Raw genomic sequence first — 22,078 nt, 5'->3', positions numbered from 1 at the left:
TAGCAATAATTTATTTTTAAGGAGAATAACACAAGATTTCTCTTTTTTTTTTTTTTAATTGCGAATTTATTTTTATTTTTAGTTTTAAAAAAACATTATTTTTACTATAAATTTATATGCTTTTATTTCCGTTAATAATTATAAAAAAAAAAAAAAAAAAAAATTTAAATTTTTAATTAGAATTAAAAAAAAAAAAGAAAAAGAAAAAGACGTCAATGGATAAAGGCATCAAATTTATGATTACAATTTGCAACTCATCAAAATCGGATTCCATCGATGTTTTGTGCGAACAGTCTGCCATTTTCGCTTCACGAGCTCTACTTTTTGCTAGGAAGCACCGCGTTCCATCACAGCCTCCATTGAAAGAAATTCCACAACCATGTTGTTTCAGGTTGGAGGGCAAGGGACTCGTCCCACCTTCTTCGAGATGGCCGCCGCTCAGCAGCTCCCTGCTAGCCTTCGTGCTGCTCTCACTTACTCCATCGGCGTATGATTCTCTCTCTCTCTCTTTTCAAACCATCTCTTCATTAACTTCCATTTTGTGTATGCGTTCGTCGGAGACTAGTCAATCGTGAATTTTGACCTGCCATTTCTGTGGCAGTTTTGGTGTTGTTCTCTATTCTTTGCGAATTTGGACTTCTTCTTGGTAGTTGCAAGTTATCTGCGGTTTTGTGTTGTTGTGTATTGATTCGAGACAAGTGGGGTTCTATTTTGTTGAGAATGGCTCATTGAATTTCCCCATTTCGTGCTCTTGTAATGTTCTTCTCTTAATTTGGAATAGGGTATAGGGTTGAAAATTTCGTTGTAATTTGTGTGCTTAAGGCTCTTGGCAGAGGACGTATGGCTTGTGTCAAAAGTGATTTTTGATAGAGGATATCTTGTTTCTTTAACCATTTACAACTGGTTAATTACCATCAACGATTTTTTGATAAGAAACTATTTGGTTGAAAGTATGGGCATACGAAAAGGAGAGGAGGAAAGCTGCAGACCAAGTTATGTTAACACAAAGGAGAAGGCTAGGATTTAATATCCTACAAAGTTACCCTTTGCAACCTAATATATACGGTCACATAGTTGCATCGTAAGAATAGTGAAGATACGCAAGTTGGCATGAATACTCACGGATTTCCTGGAAAAAAAAAAAGTTAACACAAGGAGAAACTAACCCATAGTTACAAAATTGAAATGTATTGATCAGTCTCCTACTGAATTCATGATTGTGCATGTTATTTGTACTTTCATGCGTCTGTACACCATTCCTCACTGTAATATTGTTATGTTGTTTAGTCCTATTGCTTAAATTCTTCTGGGTTCGTTAAATTTTTTCAGGTTTTAGCTCTAAGAAGACCATTCTTTCATAGGGTGTTAGACTATGAAGATGAGTTCTTTTCTTTGCTAATGCTGGTTCTAGAAACACACAGCTTACGAACTACAGGTGAATGATGGCTATATCCATAAAGCACAAGATTTTAATTTGAACATTGGTGTTCCAGTTTCTATTTACCTAATTATTATTTATTTTCTACATATTCTTCAGATGCTTCGTTTTCTGAATCTCTTTATGGCTTAAGAAGAAGAGGTGTAAATGTAAAAGTAAAGAAGGAAGATTCTCGTTCAGTCTCTGGAGATGGTACTCAACATAGAGGATTGGCAAAACATCAAAAAGTTCTTTCTGTTGTTTTCTTGGTATGATCTGATTCTGGCTTTTTTTTTTCTTTGTGCTTTTGACATTTAGTTCTTGTTTATCTGCTTGGAAAATTTGATCTTTTGTACACTAAGCTCTCTCTCTATCTCTCTCTATATATAACCTAGTTGGTCTATGAGTATGTTAATTACTACCCATATTCTCTCAGCCTTTTGTGCATACATCTCTCACTAAACAAGGGCATTGACTCTAAATGTGAGATACTAAAGATTGTTTTGTAGCATATTGCCCCCATAGAGATTTCAGAATGGTTTTTTTTTTTTGTGTATAACTAATAAGTTTTCATGAACATAAGTTTAAAATGAACAGTATTTCATGTGGATTCAGACTAGACTTCCTTGCAACACACTGCATTTTGAACGACTAATACAATGAATATATAATTTTCAGGTTGTATTGCCTTATTTCAAGTCAAAGTTGCACGCAATTTACAATAAGGAAAGGGAGGCTAGGCTTCAAGCAAGTTTATGGGGTGATGATAATGAAAGGTTTAATGATGCTGAAATTTATGATGTAAGAGGTGATCTTGTTCCTACTAGAACTTCGAGAGTTGAAGCATCAGTAAGAGAACGGGTGATGAACAAATTTCAGAAAATTGTCGGTGCTTGTTACCCATGGCTTCATGCAAGTAGTGAAGGTAATAAATACATTGCACCAACAACATGAAGTTATTGTGGTATTTTCATACTTTGAGCAAACAAGTGTTCAGAAAATTTGTGATCCCAGTTATAGCTTTGATTGTCATAGATCAGTTGTAAAATTTAAATCTGATTAACAATTGATTGGTTCAGTTTGGAAAAAAAATGTATGGGATTATTATTTGTTTTTCTAGTTTTTAGTCATCTGTGGGGTGGAAGATCAAGCTAGAAGGGCATGGAACCTGACAAGAGTCGGCTATTTTCTATTAAGTTTCTTTTTGCTGCCCTTTGAGTAGGTTCATATGTCCTTCCCCAGCTTTCAAAGTCCCTTTGGAAGCTCAAGATGCCTAAGGTTTTCGTGTGGCTTGCTATCCTAGGAGGTCTCATCATGATGGCGTAAGTCAAGAAACACAATCCCTCCATGGCTCCTAAATCAAATCGGTAATCTTTATGCAGATGTGATCGGAATGCATGCCCAATCATTGTTTTGCTCTTGCCCATTTGTTTCCTCCTCTGGTTCAAGCTTCTGGAAGCATTTGATATGAATTGGGTTCAGTGTTTTTTCAAATCTTCAGCGGTTAACCAAACCGCCATTAAAGATGCAACATTGATTGAACCCCACAGCAAATGCCTCTTAATTCTTGCACTCTTTCTGACAGTTCTTTGGGTGATATGGAGATAACATTTACAAAAAGGATTTTTTTCATCGATCAAAAGACCCCTCTGCATGTAGGTCTCCTCCACATCATTGTTTGGATGACTCTGATGTGGCATTAGTAGTTCGCGAGAGCAGTGTGGAACTAGATTTCCATCCTGTGGAAAATGTTTTTGTTCTTAATCTTTAGGATTCAGTTGCAGACGCTTTTGGGTTAACTTTACAAGATGAAGGTCAAGAGTCTCCTTTATTAATTCCTCCCACCTCTTTTTCAGTTGATTATCCGTTCTCTTCAAGTTCCATTCCCATCAAATTTTTATTTCTCATTGAGACATGTGATCTTCAGTTACAAGATATCTATTCATTTACAGAGAAGAATCGTGCATCCATTTGAAGTTTCTTATTTAAGTGATTCGAAGTTTTTTCATGATTAATGAGATAGACTTTTTACTTAGGGGTCTTTCAAGTTTCCTCCATGCATGCGTCACTTTATTTTCTACTCTTTCTGCAGTGGTTAAAGTTGTCCTTTGAAGCTTGCTTTTTATTTGTTCTAGTTTTATTGCATTTTAAAGTGTTTGTGGCTGCCTTAATTCACTCAATTCCAGGACTGTGAAGCATTATGTCAGCATTAATTTTGATGAGGCTTTGGCCTTTGACGTTTGTTTATGAGAAAAATTTTAAGCTCTTTAATATTTAATTGTCCTTTCATTGTTTGAAGTTGCCTTTATTAGGTATTTTTACGACATTAAATTTCAGTCCAACTTTTATTCTCCAGCCAACCTAAGTTTCAAGTTGGTTCGGTTTTCAACATTATGCATAAGGATGAAACTTTTATTCTCTTTGTTTATTAAAATTCTCTTTGTTCTAGGTTGCATTAGTATGCACGAGGAGTGGAATATTAAGTTTAAAGTTTTGAAGTTGTTTCCTTTCCAATAAAACTTTTGACTGTCTTCATTCAAGATTGCACTAAGTTCTTGTATGACAACATTAAATTTGAATTTGGATTTTATTCTCCATGGAGCCCAAGTTTCAAGTTGTTCTGGTTTTCAACATTGTTCATGAAAATGAAACTTTTGTTCTCCTTATTTATTAAATAAGTTCTCTTTGTTCAAGGTTGTATTAATATGCACTTGGAGTGAAACATGAAGTTTCAAGTTTTTATAGTTTTTTTTTTCAAGAAGACTTTCCGTTGTCTTCATTCAAGAGCTGCCAATTTTGCACTAATTCTTTGGAAGTTTAATGGTCATTCATTCACATATTTATTCATTTAGGAGCTACATGAAGTGCAAAGTAAAAGTTATAGCGAAAGATTTAGAAGACCTTCCCTAGTTTTCTCAAGTTTCTCAAAATGGTAGCAAAAGTCAATAATAGAGTCTCATTTCTGATAGGGGGCATATTTTGTTAGGTCTACAAAAAGTTCTTGTTCTCTATATAGTCGTCTTTGCTATTTTTTTATTTTTCTTTTTCACTCCCTTTGGGAGTTTGTTTCCTTGAACTTTTGATCATTTTCATTATATCAATGAGAAGTTGTTTATTGTTTTAAAAAAAATCTTCAAGGGTTAAGATTCCCGTTCCTTGAAGAAGGAGAACACTATGGATCGTTTGGTCATAAAGGAATTGAGCGAGTTTATTAAAATGATGAGAAGACTAGTGATCAATTTTGGTTTAATACGATTTCGTGTCTTTTTGGGCTCTTGTATATGCATGTGCACAAGGCGCTCCGAACAACTAGTAGGCAATGAGGCTCAGGGAATAAAAAAAAAGATTGTCCAGGAAGAACGTCGTATGGCAGGAGCTGGAGCTTGTAATCACTAGTCTTTTATCTGTGGGGAGTGTCCATGTCCATTCTTGCTGTTATTAGGAGAGTCAATATGTCCTATTCTGCCACCAGACTTACGATTTATCTCAAAATATGCAAATATGTTAGTCATATTTTTAGAGAGTTAAATGTGCTCAGTATTTGGAATATAGTCAATATGAAAGATTCGCTTTGGATTTCCCATTCAAAATATTTTTGGAATGTTAGTGATTGGAGGAATTATGGTTCATTTAATATCCAATCCCTTGAATGATTTCATATCTCTTATCAAAGTACTTCGTTTCATATAAGAGAAAAGTACTTTGTATTTATTTTCTGTAATGGTACTTCTTCAAGTTTTATTTGGAGTCAAATACTATTACGGTTATCTATATTTCTTAATCTTTGTTTTATGAACTCCTGAACGTCATTTTTAAGGACTATCTTTATGATGATGATGCAGGTCTATCGTTCACTTATCAGCTGTTATATTTGTTGGATGCTACTGGATTCTATTCACTAGGACTGCAGGTCATTGGAGTTCATGTCTGTCGAGCTACAGGACAAGAGTTGGTAATTCGTTGACTATTTACTGTTAGTTTTTTAAGGTCGTAACTCCTTTCAATAGAAATAATTATTCTACTTTGTTTCATACAAATCAAATACCCTTCTTTATATAGTTTCACACATTATAGAATCATGGATGCTTTATAATTCAGTTATTTTATTCTGCAGTCTTTGTGTGGCACCTGGTGAACATGCATGTATATGATTAGTTTGTTAATGAATTCTGACAACTACTGGGATTTAATTTTTATAATTTATGAGAACATTAAGCAAAATAGTTGATGCATTTTAAATGTTTGTTCTGTTATTAGATTGAATGTATCACACATTTGCATCCTTGTCACTTTTTAGTTCTACTAGATTCTTTTTTTCCCATTCTTTGTATTCATTGTTTTCTTTACCCTTTTTGTGACATCAAGGTAGATGGACACATCATCTAGAATTTCGAAGATACGAAGCCACGAGCGTGAGAGACTACGTGGCCCTCCTTGGTTGAAGGTATAACTTCTTTGATAATTGTTGAAAGTAGAGTATATTGCTCAGGGAAAAAGAGATCAATTATTGCATCCAAAATGATTATACTTGTTTGGTTTGAATTTTGGCATCAGCCAACTCCTGAGTAAAGAGGCTGGTCGACTAGTTTTGATGGCTAATCTGCATGTATTAGTCTCTGGATTTTCTCATTGTTAGTTTAACAGTGTTTCTTTTCAACTTGTAGAGTAAATTTCTTTTTTTACTCTTCAATCTGTTATGCTTGAAGGGTACTTTATTCATACCAACATATTACATGGTTTGACACAGGCAATACAAGGAGGAATCCTCACTTGTATGTACACGATGCTAGATTATGCGCAGACCGGGCTAATTGCAGCAGTGTTTTTCTTCAAAGTGAGTGCTTACTAATCCAATATTGTATGTTTTGCTTTAAATATTTGTTTTATAGTCTAATAATATGATAACCTCTTATTTTTACATTGCATAATGACATGTGACACTATCTGATTAGATGATGGAGTGGTGGTACCAATCTGCTGAGGAACGAATGTCTGCACCAACGGTATATCCCCCACCACCACCTCCTCCTCCTCCAAAGGTAATTACTTTTCGCTTAATTGAACTCTGTATCACAGGGTTTTGTGCTCTTTTATGAAAAAAGTATATTTGTATTTATGTGTGAGGGTGTATGTGTATAAAATTGTTACATATGCATACATGTATATAAGTATGTATTGCCCATTCAAATACGAGGTCTGAAGTGTTGTTACGAACAGGTAGCTAAGGAAGGGATTCCACTGCCGCCCAACAGAACAATTTGCCCTTTGTGCTCAGAGAAACGAGCTAATCCATCAGTTGTTACTGTTTCTGGCTTTGTCTTTTGTTACACTTGCATCTTCAAGTATGTTTCACAGGTAAGCCCGTAACTACTGTCAACTCTAACATGTATTTAACTCTTCTTTTCTCTTTACTTTTACCTTTTCATATATGAATCTTATTTGAGTAATTTGACTGCTGAGTAAGGAGGTAGAAAATAGAGTTTTTGAGGAGTTTATATATACTTGCATGAATTCTCCGGTGGAATTGAGGTATTGATTAGATTACCCACCTAAGAACATGGAGCATACAAATGAGGGAGCGGCACCTATTATAATTGCGAGATCCTATCACTCTTCTCATAGAAGGATGAAATGGAGAAGCTCTTCTTTTAGGAGATATTGATTTTGGGAATTAGTTGGCTAATTGTGAGCACTTTTTGTAGTCTGAAAGTGTAACGGCCCAAGCCCACCACTTGCAGATATTGCCCTTTTTGGACTTTCCCTTTCGGGTTTCCCCTTAAGGTTTTAAAACGCGTCTACTATGGAGAGGGTCTAACCCTTCCCCGACCAGTGACCGGCTCTGATACCATTTATAATAACCAAAGCTCACTACTAGCAGATATTGTCCTCTTTGGGCTTTCCTGCAAGATTTTTTTTAAAACGTGTGTGCTAGGGAGAGATTTTCACATCCTTATAAGCAATACTTCGTTCTCCTCTTCTACTATAGTGTGCTAAACAAGGAGATAGCAAGTGATAAATTTTCCTCTCCGGTCATCGGGGAGCTATTGTTTAAGCTAGCTCTTTAGATTGCCACCAAACTAGAGAGCTCACATTTGAGACATCCCTGGTTAGTTCAGATAAACTTTCAAGTGTTGGTTTGATAACATTTTCATTTTTCATTTCTGTTGTAAACAACCCTTTTACTAACATTTTATTTGTTCTCTTCTAATATCACTTACAATTTGGATATTACGGAACATAATAGACAAAACTGTTATCAAACGAAATTTAAGAAAGTGAAGGGAAATTGATTCCATAATATGAGATGAACGCTTTGTATGCCTTCTTGTTTGAGCAAATGTTGATCGAGCTTTTAGCGACATTACTCGTGTAATCTTGTTTGAAATCGCATCTAATGGTTGTAATCTTGTGTTGTTCATGTTGCATTGGACCAGTACAAGCGCTGCCCAATCACATTAATGCCTGCAAATGTTGATCACATCAGGAGGCTCTTCCATGATATGTGAAGAACCTTAGGGACACAATAATGCAAGGATTAATGGCTGCCATCCTCTCCAGGATTCAGGGGGGCTTCTTCTTCTTGTCAAATCTGCAAACTTGAAGAAATAATTTGTTGTTATAATGTTCTTGATGGTTGAAAATGTGTAGATCATAGGGATATAAAATCACTGGTTATAGTCACTAGTAATATGGTATTTAGGATTATAATCAAGGTTACCAAATTTTGAGAATTATTGATGAATATGTCAATAGATCAGATATTCTAAAGAAATTATGGAAACCAAGAAACATCGATCCATCAGTTCAAGCAATTTGAATATGGATAAGATTTGATCAATTGTTATACATATATATTCTCTTACTTAAAGGTTTTTAGGGATTGGTCACACCTTGGCCTTGACTTCCTCGACCCTGACCGACCCATGGTTACACTTTCCCAAGGCTCTAGTTAAGCCTCGGGTCTTGTTTCCTGGGCTCGTGTGCTGGTTAGGCTACTCTACCTTGATCTTCTTCTTCTAGATTCAATGTTGTTAAACTAAAATAAATAAATGTGTTTGTGTACGTTAGAATCATATAATATATAAATAGACTTCAAGCAATATTATTCTTATTTGCCATATTAAATCAATAATTGAAGAGTTGGTTTCGTGAAAGTTTTGAAGTCCATTTTTTAAATTTCAAAATCATAACATGTCATCTCGTCTTCGTGTACGTTAGATATTTTAAATTTAAAAAATGAAAATTTCGTGGCGACGTGAATGAAACGGGAGTGGAGCCAAAGGCGAGAAATTCATCCCGTTCTACTCCATGAACATCCTATCCAAATATAAATTAAAAGTTTAAAATTACTATAATATTTAGATATTAAATATGTTTGTCAACGAAAATCAAAATTTGAGAACCGACGATTGCATTCCATATTGATTCTTTTTATTTTATAATTTTTTTAAGCTTATTTCTCTTTGTTCAATTATTTGTGTTTTGCATGTAGTTCGTAGTTTCCTTTTTCATTATTTCTTTATTTATTTATTTTTATTATCAATTTGAGAGAAAAAAAACAAAGGAAAAATGATAATAAATTAAAATAATTGTATTTTACGTTGAATTTTTAAAATATAACGTATAATTAATTCTTCAATTTAATTATTAAAAATAATCATATTCAATAAAAATAAATTAATTAACCATAATTAATTATTTAAAATATCTTAATATTATTATTATATTTCTCAAAATTGTCAATCTCCACAAATTATTAGAAACGCGTCATAAATATAATTTAAAAATTTCAACACGGGACTAAATTGAAACTCGAATATTCCACAGAAACTTAACTAAAGAAAAGATCGGGTACGCCACATATTATTTAATTTAATTTAATGTATTTAAAAATAAAATGCAATATCAATTGTTGAGGGAGAATGGTTCAAATTTGACGAGTCCCAAACAATCTAGATTTAATTTTTCTTGAACAACAAGAACCCTAATTAAATTATTAATTTCTTTGAAATTTCCTTTGTGCCTTTCTCTCTCTATAAATAGAGCTAAGCTTATGATTATTATGGCCTTCTATTTTTTTTATTCTTTTTAGAGAGAGACAGAGTCCAAAAAGAGGAGAGAGAAGGAAGCTATCATATCTCAAAATTAAGGTATGCCTAATTTTTCTATTATTTATTATTATATATTTTCTTGTGATATTCCATAGAAAAATAAAATATTAGTAAAAGGGTAGTTTGGTAAATTTTCGAATAATAATTTAGAGTTTGGATTTTTTTTTTTTTTTTTTTTTTAGCATTTTAAAAATTAAAGTTATTTTATCATTACAACATCATAATAATATTACGATTAAATTGTAATTAAAATTATGCTCGAAAGGTTGAATCTAACAAAAAATTGACTATTTTTTTTAATAAGTCGTTTGAATTTTTAATCTAATAATATTATTCTTTATAAAAATAAAATTAGACGATATTTAAGTATTTAAGTCTTGTATTTATGTAACGATATGAATATGAGTTTAATTAATCCATTTAATTGAATTAAAGAAAAAAAAAAGAAAAAAAAAAAAAAAGAGGTAGTGGTTGTCATAATTTGAAGTGGCCTGTAGGGGAAAGGGTTGAAAGACTTGAGAGTCAACTCATTTAGCCGCCACCATTACTATCGCTTGCTTGGAATTTATTTATTTATTAATTAATGGATAAAATATTGCATTTTTTTTTTAATTTTTTTTAATTTTTTAAAAATGTATTTAAAAGTTTTTTTTTTTTTTTTTTTTTTTTTTTTTTTTTTTTATAAAAAAATGTATTTCAAATTTTCAAGACTATTTCTTGTTTGATTTTTTTTTTTTTTTTTTTTTAAATTTTGAGGAATTTTATATTTTATTGAAAATCATGATATTTGAAATATGAAAATGTATTTTCGAAAAAATTATTATAAATAATTATAAACACTCGGACAGAAATGTGTGTAGACATAAAAAATCACACAGTCTTTCATTCTCTATCTCCACGAAATTTACAAAAATTTATGGGGATCGAGTTATTACATGATTTAAAAAAAAAACATAATTTTATAATATAGTTCTTATTAAAAAAATGTCAATAAAAATTGTAATATAATGTTTACAATAAAAAAAAAAAAAATATATAATAGTTACCAACAAAAGATTTAAATTTTTCTTTTTTTAATATTATAACGTTTTTTACCTTAAAAGAAAGTTTTAACTTAAATATTTATTATATTATAGTCAGTAACTAATAATATTTATAAATAACTCGATATTTGGTGTTTTGATTTTAATTCGACAATAAAGTATATTAGATTCGAGAAAGTTATAAAAATGTAAATGTAAAATAAAAATATTAAAAAAAAAATTAATTAATTTTTATGTGTAAGAAGGTGAATTACAGTAAAAAGATATTTATTTTATTATTTATTTTATTATTATTATTATTATTATTTGGAGATAGACACGTAGGTACGTTTACCTTGTTGTGTTGTGATATTTTAATGGTCAAATTCAAAATTTCCGCGCTTGATTGATAGCGTGAACGCTAACAACGCTACGATGAACTGCGTCTTCTCAATTCTCACGCATTTCTCTGCAGAGCCGAGGAAGACGACGACGAAGAAGAAGGAAAAATGGAGATTTGTTCTGCCGCCATTGTTGGTCCAATCGGGGAAAAAATCACCAACTGCACCGTGGATCCAGTTTTCCGGCAGCTGGATTATTTGGTCCACTTTAGAAGCAATGTGAATAATCTCAGTGATCAGCGAAAGAAGCTGGTAGAAACCAGAGATTTTGTTCAACACGCTGTCGATTCTGCCAAAAGCAATGGAGATGAAATCGAAGGTATGGTTGTCGAATGGTTGAGCATTACTAAAAAATTTAGTGATGAAGTCGATAGGTTTTTCAATGAAGCGAACGGCCGAAGTCTTCGATGGTGGAATATGCTATCGCGACATCGATTTAGTAGAAGAGCCACGAAGATGGCTATGGAGGTTGTTAAGACTATCGAAGAGGGGAGATTCGAGAGGGTTGCGTATCGTATACCTCCACAGGGGATTATGATGCTAAACAATAGTAAGAAGTTCGAAGCCTTTGAATCCAGGGTTCTGATTCTGAAGGAGATAATTGAAGCGCTTGCTGATGCTAATGCGAGCGTGATTGTGGTTCACGGGATGGGGGGAGTGGGGAAAACAACTCTAGTTGAAGAAATTGCAAGATTAGTCATCGAGGGAAAGCTTTTCGATGCTTTAGCAATGACGACTGTAACGCAGATTCCAAATGTCAAGAGAATACAGGGGGAGATTGCCGATCAGTTAGGGTTGAAATTTGAGGAGGAAAAGGATCGAGTGAGAGCCGATAGACTACGTCGAAGATTAGAGATGGAGAAGAAGGTGTTAGTGATTTTGGATGATGTCTGGGCTAAGCTTGATCTGGAAGACGTTGGAATTTCTAGCCATCACAAGGGATGCAAGATTCTTGTGACTTCTAGAAAGGATGATTTGTATTTCGGTGATTTTGGTACTCAGAAAAATATCAAGATCGATGTTCTGGCAAAAAAGGAAGCAAGGAATTTTTTCAACAAGATGGCATGTGATTTTGTTGAATCTTCTAACGATTCTGATCCTGAAATGGAAGCTGTTGCTACTGAATTGGCAGATGAATGTGCAGGATTGCCGCTTGCTCTTGCCACTGTTGCACAAGCCTTGAAAGGTAAAGGGCGGCCAATTTGGAACGACGCCCTGCATGAATTGAAGTTTCCTAGCCAACCCAATAACTACGGGGTGAACAAAGAGGCATATTCTTCATTGAAATTGAGTTATAAATCTCTAAACAGAGACGAAGCCAGGTCATTATTCTTACTATGTAGCTTATTTCCACAAGATTATCAGATTAACATCAAATACTTGTTGATGTATGCCATGGGTTTGGGGTTATTAAATGGAATGAATTCTCTAGCAGCAGCAAAATGGAGAATACTTTCTTTGGTTGATGAACTCAAGACTTCTTACTTGTTGCTTGATGGGGTTGATAGCGATTTCGTGAAAATGCACGATATAGTTCGAGATACCGCAATTTTGATTGCGTCTAAAATGAAGTCCAAGTATTTGGTAAGACATGGTGCTGGAGAGAGTCTGTGGCCTCCAATGGACGAGTTCAAAGATTACACTGCAATCTCATTAGGATGCAGTGATCACTCTGAACTCCCAGAGTTTATCTGTCCACAGCTTAGGTTCCTATTATTGGTGGGGAAAAGAACATCCCTACGTTTACCTGAAAAGTTTTTTGCAGGTATGCAGGAACTAAGAGTTTTGGACTTGACTAGCTTATGTATTCAGCAACTTCCATCATCAATCGACCAACTGGTAAACCTTCACACATTATGTCTAGATGATTGTGTTTTGCCTGACATGTCTATAGTTGGTGAATTGAAAAAGCTTGAAATTCTTAGCTTGAGAGCATCTGATATTATTGCACTCCCTAGAGTAATCGGGGAATTGACCAATTTGAAGGTTTTGAACTTGTCCAATTGTTTCAAACTCAAGGTGATCCCTGCTAACCTGTTATCCAAGTTGACAGGATTGTCTGAATTGTACATGGACAATAGTTTTAAACATTGGAATGTAGGACATATGAATGAGGGAAATATTAATGCAAGGATTTCTGAATTAAACTACCTGCCACGGTTGACCACTCTACATGTACACATTCCAAATCCCACCCTGCTACCGAACGCCTCGGTTTTCGGGAACTTGAGTGGTTATAGAATACTAATTGGAGATGGATGGGATTGGTCTGGAAAGTTTGAAACTTCAAAGACTCTAAAACTCAAGCTTGAGAGAGGCATTCAGAGAGAGGATGCAATTCAAGCACTACTAGAGAATACTGAAAATCTATATCTAGATGAATTAGGAAGTGCGAGTGCGAGGGATATTCTATATAGTTTAGACCATAAGGGCTTTCCGAAATTGAAGTGTTTGCGTGTCAAAAACAATTCTGAGATTGTGAGTGTTGTCAACTCAGATGGTATGCAGCATCTACACAGTGCCTTTCCATTGTTGGAGTCCTTGTTTCTGAAAAATTTAGATGAACTTGGAAGCATTTGTCGTGGAAGACTTCCACAAATGTCCTTCCGAAACTTGAAAATAGTGAAAGTTGAAAGCTGTAACAGATTGAAATTTGTTTTCCCATCTTTCATGGGTAGAGGCCTTATACATCTTCAAAAGCTGGAAATTAGTGAATGTCGAGCCATGGAAACAATAGTTTCCAAAGGCATTGAGACACAAATGCAAATCAATGGTGATAAGTGGGATGAGAAGAACAAGATTGAGTTCCCTGAATTGCGTTCTCTGATTCTCCAACATCTGCCGGAGCTTATGAGTTTCTACAGTTATGATAGCTTAGCAGTGCCTTCAACTAAACGGGATTCAGATCAAATAATTTCTGCCATTAAGACTGGTTTTCATCCACTTCTCAACCACCAGGTACGCAATGTTCCAATCTTCTGATAACTCACCAATTATCGTGTCAGGACATTTTGAACATTTTAAGACAGTTCGATTCGTGTTTGCTTCTGGATGGATGTTTCTCATACTCATTCTCTTAATTCTTTATTGAGAAACAAATTGTTAAAAGCTGTTTTGTTTAACTTGTTGAATGTCTTGCAGGTTTCCTTCCCCAAATTGGAAACATTAAAATTACACGCTTTGAATGCGGGAAAGATATGGCAGGATCAAGTTCCTTCTAGCTTTTCTGGCGTTAAAAATCTAACTTCTCTGAGTGTGGTGGATTGTGCTTCAATAAAGTATTTAATGACAATCACTGTAGCACAGAGCCTTGTGAATCTTGAACGCCTTGAAATAAACAACTGTAAGATGATGCAAGCTATAATCATTTCAGAAGATAAAGATCTGGACAACAATCACCCTTCCAAATCGATTTTGCAGAACCAGGTACATTTCTTAAATTTAGTTTCTAAATTTTTGAGCATATTGTTCTTCTTCCAAAGATTTCAATTAGTTATGCATCTATATTTAGTTTCTATTGTCAACATGAGCAACAAAATGCTAATACAACATTCATATTAGATATAACATCGTTTTCTTTAGCATAAGATAATGAACAAATGGTAAATACAAGTGATCGGACGCAGTTAGTTCAGTAAACTTATTATGTTTGTACCAACTTTTGCTAAGATATGCCAAATCATCTAGGTTGAAATAGCGTTTTGGTTCATGCAGATTGGTTTTCATTTCATTTTAGTCCATGTACTTTCATATGTATTAGTTTAGTCTATATACTTTCAGTGAATCTTAAAAACAGTCGTGTCTTTACAAATTTTGTTGAAAGTACAATGACTAAATTTAAGATTTATTGAAAGCATGTGAACCATAGGAAAGACCAAAATTGTATTTCAACTAATCATCTAATATTTTTATAATCATGCCATATCAATATTCTATAGAAGGAATACATGGTTATATTAGTGTTAAACAATCAGAGCCTTCAATGGATAGAATATGATTGAGACAAATGCTGAATGCAGAATGTTTTTCCGAGCCTGGAGTCCCTTGTAGTCTCTCGCATGGATGCTTTGGAGACATTATGGGACAAGGAAGCTACTTCAGGATCCTTCACAAAGTTAAAAAAAGTGGACATTAGACATTGCAAAAAACTGGAGACGGTCTTTCCGAATTACATGCTCAACAGACTGACAAATCTCGAGCGATTAAACGTTACAGATTGTAGTTCCGTAGTGGAGATATTTGAAGTGAAAGTGCCTGTTATCAATGGAAAACAAGTAGCAGCCATTGCAGCAAACCATTTGAAAGAGTTGAAGCTGCTTCGTCTACCTAAACTAAAGCACATATGGAGTACAGACCCACAAAGATTCTTAAGCTATCCATCTCTGCAACTTGTGCATACAATTCATTGTCAAAGCCTTTTGAATATCTTCCCAGTATCCATAGCTAAGGATCTCTTTCAACTTGAAGAGCTTAAAATACAGTTCTGTGGAGTTGAGGAAATTGTTGCAAAAGGAGGAGCTGAAGGAGATGGAGATGAATATGAAGATGCGTCGTTCGTGTTGAGTGGGTTGACATCGTTGTCTCTTTGGAATTTGTTCGAGTTTAAGAGGTTTTATCCAGGGAAATATACTTTGGATTGCCCATCATTGACATTGCTAGATGTACGCCATTGCAAATCATTCAAGTTGATGGAAGGAACTTCAGAAAGTTCAACGCTCTCCTCCGCTCTTGAAAAGGTATTTACATTCTCTAATTCTTATACAGTTTAGTGTCCTTTTTCTGATATGCCGACTCAAAAGGATCATGCAGGATTGATATCAAACTTATTTAGTTATCTATAATAGTGAAAATGTTCAACCACATTTCAAATTATAAAAAACACATTAAACAACCACAACAACAATATTTTAAAAAGGAAGGAGATGTCTCTATCCTCGTTTAGCTTATGTGGATTCTTTTTTCTTCCCCTCCCTCGTTGATATAAGGCCTTTTGGGTAAACCAAAAACAAAACCTTGAGCGCTTATGCTCAAAGTTGATAATATCATATAATTGTGGAGAGTCGTGGTTCCTAACAGTCTCTTGATCTCTTTAATATCAACATATGTCAAATCTTTCCCTTCTTTTTGACATCACGACTGTTCATTATTAAAGTAGTCGAATAGGGGTGATTGATTTGGATTCATGGTTCCAATAATAATAATAGGTTGAAGATGATGAATCCACCCAGAGAGGGAAGATAGAAAGAAGAGAAGCAGATGTGTTGAAGGAGGAGACATCCACGAGAAAAGAAGAAATAACGACGACAGTGCAAGATAATGTTGAAGCTGAGTTAATTGAGATAAGAGCTCAATTGCAAGCTCTTGTGGTGGGTCAAAATCAAATGATGGAACACTTGGCCCAACTTACAACAATTGCTCGTGAGGGTATCTCAAAGTGATTCCTAATGAATGCTTGGATAATGTTCCTATTTCTGGTTTTTTCTTTTTTTTTTTTTTTTTTTTTTTTAATAAAATAATATAACTTCAATAATTAAGGTCTGTTTGAATAAAAGAATCATTATTTTTTTTATTTTTTATTTTTATTTTTGTTATGGAATGTAATGGTAATCCCACTTCAGTTTTCAAATTTCTTAGTCAAATTTTAAGAACAAAAATAAGTTTTTGAAAATTAGCTTTTGTAGTTTTTAAAATTTTAGTTACTTCATATATATATTTATTGATATGAGCATATGTGGAATGAATATATTTCTATTAGAGAGTACTCTTCCACATGGTTTCTTTCAACATTACATAAAAAGAAAAAGAAAATCTGATCTTATTGTGAAGAAGAAACGTCATTTAAGGAGGCAAACCGATAAGTTTTTCTCCGATCTGTTCTCAGAAAGAAGGGAGAAAATGACGCAATATCTACCACTCAAAAGTGTGCATAGATATGAAAATATTATTACTCAACGAAAGAATACAGATTTAAGAATGAGAAAAAGAATTGGGATCGAATGTTCAATCTTCATTGATATTCACAACCTTTAAATAGGATACAAGATACTAAATAATATCTACAAAGAAAATATAAACTAACTAAATCCTGATAATAGAATAAAATATACTACTATTCAAATTTAACGGATTACGAATATCTAAGATATATTTCCTAACTAATATATTCTTCAAGATTACGAATATTATATATTCTATAACTAATTCAAACTAAAATAAGTTGCACTAAATTGTGACAGAAAAATCGTAAAAAGGAAAAAGGATAGATTGGAGAAGAAGATAGATTCCGAAGGTAGGAGATCATGAAGTCATCTTGATCATTATAGATTGGTTCTCGAAGTATGCCACCGTTGTACCCATCTAAACAATGTTAAGCTAAATTGACTTTTCAATTCTTCTTCAAACACATCGTGAAGTTGTGGGGGATTCTAACAAGTATCATTAGGGATAGAGATAACTATTCAAGTATCATTATTACTCGAGCCTATCTAGAAAAAGCTTCTAACACATGAACTAGGTGGAAAGGAAGCGTCGTCCCCTTGAGTTTCAAGCTAGAGATCAAGTTCACATCGAACTTATACTAGAACAGATTATGATCTTGTATAAAAAAAAGATTAAGTAATCCATGTGAGTAACATAAGGTCCTACAATCCTAGAAAAATCTCCCTATAGAGGAGACAAGCTGCCCATATCGAAGACCTGAAATCAACCGCAATCTACATTGCGGAATTCGAGCATCATCAATTGATAGGGATGTTAACTAATTAGGTAGGAGAGGATGTCACGGTCATGTTTGTCTAGGGCATGTTGTATGTGGTCACATGCCCATGACATGTCAAAACCTTGATTTTCCCAAGGCTACTTGTTCACTAGGTTAGAACAAGTGTCACACAATTGTTGTTTTATTGTCAAAATAGTGCGATTGTGACACTGTGCACCTTAGTAATGGTGGTTGAGAGAGGCTACTTAGTTACTACTTCTATCTTTGCGAGGTTTATGGAGACACCGGATGACGAAACCACATGTTCAGGAAGGTCCCTTGCAAGCCAAAACTCACATTTGGAGAACTTAGCATACAACCTATTTGTCTTTAGGCTTGTCAATACACTTCTATTGTGATCCTCATGCTCCTCGTCTATTTTGGAATAGACTAAAATATCGTCAATGAATACAATCACGAAATGTTATCAAAAACTCTTTAAACACAATATTCATTAGACCCATTGGAAATAGATAGCGCATTAGTCAACGCAAACGATATCACAATAAACTTGTAATGTCTATACTTGGTTCTAACAACTATTTAGGAAACGTCACTTTCATTTATTCAGTTAGGCCATTCAAATTTCGTTGGGCCATTCAATATGAAGTCTTGAAATAGAGGTTGTTCCTAGCTCGAATGTTAGGAATCACGATCCACCACAATGGTATGTATGATATTGTCCACTTTGAGCATAAGCTCTCATGGCTTTACTTTTGGCTTCCCCAAAAGGCCACATACCAATAGAGATGTATTCGTTACTTATAAACCCATGATCATCCTCTTAATTAGCTAATGTGGAACTCCCTCCCAACAATGTTCACTATTGTAATTAATGATCGTGATGGAAGATTCACTTGAACTTTTGGATTGAAATGTTTAACCAGTTACCACCAGAAGAGTGGAGAAAACTCTCCGAGGTAGCTCGTGCTTACAAAAAGCATCAAAACAAATGAAGAAATTGGTCGATTTGAAACACAAGCCAACTAGAATTTCAAATTAGGAACAAGTTCCGATCAAAATGAGACTAGAACAATTATGATTTCGAGGCAACAATGATCATTGACTAGTAAATATTTTGAAGGACTACACGAAGTCATTTAGATGGTAGGGAAGAGATCATACAAGATTCAATCGACTTCATGGATGAATATTCACTCTGATCCAGACGCAGCTAAGGTAACATATCTCTCGTCATGATGAAGAATATTGTAAAAAAAAAGAAGTTTAAGAGATCCCAACTTAAAAGGACGCTACGAGTCGGCAAGCCAAAAGAGATGTGCACGAGTTCCTTGAAAAGTGGAAAAGAGTCGAAGTCAATCATTGTTCACAATGTTGAGTTCGAGCAGAGTTGGTTTATAGGGACATCGACCAATTAAGTGGAGGGGATGTCACACTCATGCTTGTCTATGGTGTGTTGTCCATGATCGTATGCCCATTTCAAACCCTTTTATCTTGCCTTTTATTGTATATGCTTCATTCTAGCGTATAGCGATGTCTACACCTGCCAAATTCAATTTGCCTCACAATATACAATAGAAGGATGCTACTGGTTGTCAAATCTTCCTACCTAGATTATATATTATCAATGTTGTTAAACCCCATCTTCTAAACCATTTTTCAAGAATGTGGTGGTTTTAGCAAATATTCTCACTTACAAAATCACGGTGAAGAATGAAATTTTTAGTCTATGTGATTTTAGTATACATCAAGGATATGCCTCCTTACGAAGGAGGAACTAGTATTCCCAGGGAGTCGGAAAGACCTACTAGAGTTCAATGATTGTGTAGCAATTACTCTTGCCCTCGAGTAAAGTTAACTAACCAAGTTTTTGTAGTTAATAGCCGTTAGTAAGTGAAATGAAATTTTTATCATGTCCTTAATTATAGTTTACCATATATATCATATTTGATCTTTTATTTTGACTTCTATTAGACTTACCATATTCTTTGTCCTTTTAATATAGGTAAAGCAAATATAGGTAAATATATTGTATCCATTTATTGTTCTTTCCATATCTTTTATAATTTATATGATTCTCTAAATGATTATAAATAGAGAACTTTCACGAGGTTAAAAGTCACCCGAGGGGGAAATAGATAATTTTGTCCCTCCAGCCGCTAAAGGGGTCCAAATGGAACTCTAGCAATTGTGTGACAAAAGAGGAAAAGTGAGGAAGAGAGAGTTGAGGGAAAACCTATTGCCATAAGTCGCCGCCAGCCACGATATAATGGCAAGGACTTCTTCTTGGAAGGAAGAAGAAGATGTTGGCGTTCAGAGTCACATTTTTCGTCAAGAGATCGAGAAAATCCACAGCGTAAGATCTTGAACGTTTTTCTTAGATCTACGATTTTCCTTTGTGAATCAAGATTTGAAATCTTGATATATTCATCTAGGAACAACTCTCCACAGGGTCTGTGAATAAGTTTGGCTGAAACCTCGATCTGAAGGCGAAAATTCGAGAACCGTCCAAGAACGGAGAGAGAAGAAATTTCGGCAGCCACGTGTCGACGGTGGGCAGCGATACGCTGCTGGGTAGGTAGGGGACATGTGTCGAGCGTCGGTTGGAGCCACGCAGCTCCAGCGAGACGACGACACGTGTTGCCTTCAAACCTAAACCAGCCGCGGCCCACATGAGCAAATCGACCCATTGACTCGCCGAGCGAACCGACCCGAACCAGACCGCGACTACGCAGGAAGAGCGCGTGGTACTCGCGCGTGAAACTCACGAGTAGACCTTCTCCCAGCGCGTGGTGGCGACGCGTGGAAGCGCATGAGGGTTAGTTTTTGGCCCGTTCGACTTCTGTTTGCCCGATTTCTGTCCCAATTCCAATTCTAACGATCTTTTTATGCAAATAGGGACCTAATTGAGGAAAATCAGTATTTTTTAACAACTTACGAGCATAGAAACACTAGTGAAAGGGCACACGTCAACCAAGTAAGTCACCACCTGGTATTTAGGAAGAAATACTTGTATGATTTGCTTGGATTGCATGCATGCTAGTATATTTGCCTGCTTTCCATGAATGAGATTAGGCAGGTCGATTGTTATGGGTGTATTGGGGAGAATTATTTGGGTGTTGCTGGTATGTTTTAAGCTTCCGCTATACGTATGCATATGTTTAATTCATGTCGAAATTGTGAACTCTGCGTTCCGAGCGCCCGAGGGATGACGTCGCCCCCTGAGCGCGAACTCCGTGTTTCGGGTGCTTGACGGAGGCCATCGTCTCGTGACGCATGCGTGTCTAGTTTGCATGAGTTATGTATGATGATGTTAGTCGACGGTTGCATGTTATGTTCCATGACCCATTACTATGATAAGCCTAGGGATTTATAGTTAGGAGCAACAAGTCACTCAGTCTTCCCCTAGGAACCTAACAGATTACCACGACGAAGAAGTACCTGAAGTGTTCTTAGACTACTAGTTGTCTGAACGGCCTCTATGGCTTTGTGGGGGGAACTAGAGGTTCATGACCACTTCTTACTGCTCCTAGCCGTTTCGCATGGGAAATGTGTCCCCCACGTCGTACAACCTGTTAGTTGCACGAGAACGGGTTGGGTCGCGCCCCCCCCCCCCCCCCCCCCCCCCCCATGGGACTGTCATGGGCTAGGTACTCAGCACACCCCTAGGCTAGATACCATGTAGTCTCAAATAGCCATGCAGAGGTAGCGCCTCATAGAGAGACGCCGGTCAAGTCAGCTTAGCATAAGGGACTCTTAAGTACCAAATGAAAGGACAGAGAACTAGTGGAGCTCCACAGAGCAAGTCCCAAGGGGCGAACCCCAAAGGGACTAAGACCAGAACCGTGGGGATTCTGTTAAGTTAGGATGCGATGAGAGTCTACAAGTAGGTGGCTTACTGAGTATAATTTTTATACTCATCCCATTTTTCCTTTTTTTTTTTTTTTTCAAGTGTTCGTAGGCTGCCGGTCGAGGTAGAGGAGCGTTCAAGAGCTGTACGGACACAGAGGGGTCGTTCTGGTGCATCAGTCCCTTTTCGATCTGTTGGAGTCTAACTTCTCTGTCTTTGGTTTTAAGTCTTTAATGGATTTGCCTCTTTTATTTCCTTTCGTTTCTTTTAAATTCTTTATTTTTAGTTGAGTCGTGACGAATTGGTATCGGAGCCATTGGGTTTTAGATTTTGTAGATTTTTTTTAGGATAGAGAGTTGTACACCTTTGTGACTCAGCTCGACGACATGCCTTGCCGCAACCAGGTATGTAGTCTAACTCTGTTTAGTAGGCTATGATATGTTGTAAGTTTGTAATAACTTGATGGTAACTATGGTTACGCCTTAGGGTGTTTATAGTTAATGTTCACTCAATTACTGTCGGTGCTAGATTTGAGTTATTGTGAGGCCGAGAGGGCTCA

At 35.4% G+C, this 22,078-nt stretch overlaps 2 protein-coding genes across 2 annotated transcripts; both read left to right on the top strand.

Moving 5' to 3' along the window:
* The first annotated feature begins 240 nt into the window (after positions 1 to 240).
* Positions 241 to 8,255, top strand: PEX12 (peroxin-12). The gene is made up of 10 exons (XM_023691177.2): positions 241 to 487; positions 1,330 to 1,435; positions 1,538 to 1,686; positions 2,096 to 2,342; positions 5,260 to 5,369; positions 5,787 to 5,861; positions 6,165 to 6,251; positions 6,370 to 6,456; positions 6,635 to 6,772; positions 7,852 to 8,255. Exons 1-10 carry the CDS (start codon positions 380 to 382, stop codon positions 7,921 to 7,923), a joined length of 1,179 nt encoding a protein of 392 aa, XP_023546945.2. The 5' UTR covers positions 241 to 379; the 3' UTR covers positions 7,924 to 8,255.
* Positions 8,256 to 9,515: 1,260 nt separating this feature from the next.
* On the top strand, positions 9,516 to 16,437 carry LOC111805889 (disease resistance protein At4g27190). The gene is made up of 5 exons (XM_087128746.1): positions 9,516 to 9,567; positions 11,026 to 13,909; positions 14,093 to 14,377; positions 14,971 to 15,687; positions 16,156 to 16,437. Exons 2-5 carry the CDS (start codon positions 11,060 to 11,062, stop codon positions 16,387 to 16,389), a joined length of 4,086 nt encoding a protein of 1,361 aa, XP_086984872.1. The 5' UTR covers positions 9,516 to 9,567; positions 11,026 to 11,059; the 3' UTR covers positions 16,390 to 16,437.
* The last annotated feature ends 5,641 nt before the right edge of the window (positions 16,438 to 22,078 follow it).

The sequence above is a fragment of the Cucurbita pepo genome, chromosome 11 (genome assembly GCF_057944985.1).
Source record: "Cucurbita pepo subsp. pepo isolate OVF chromosome 11, ASM5794498v1, whole genome shotgun sequence".
In the NCBI taxonomy this organism is placed as follows: Eukaryota; Viridiplantae; Streptophyta; class Magnoliopsida; order Cucurbitales; family Cucurbitaceae; genus Cucurbita; species Cucurbita pepo.
The sequence above is the reverse complement of the archived record's forward strand: the minus strand, read 5'-3'. Positions and strand labels throughout refer to the sequence as shown.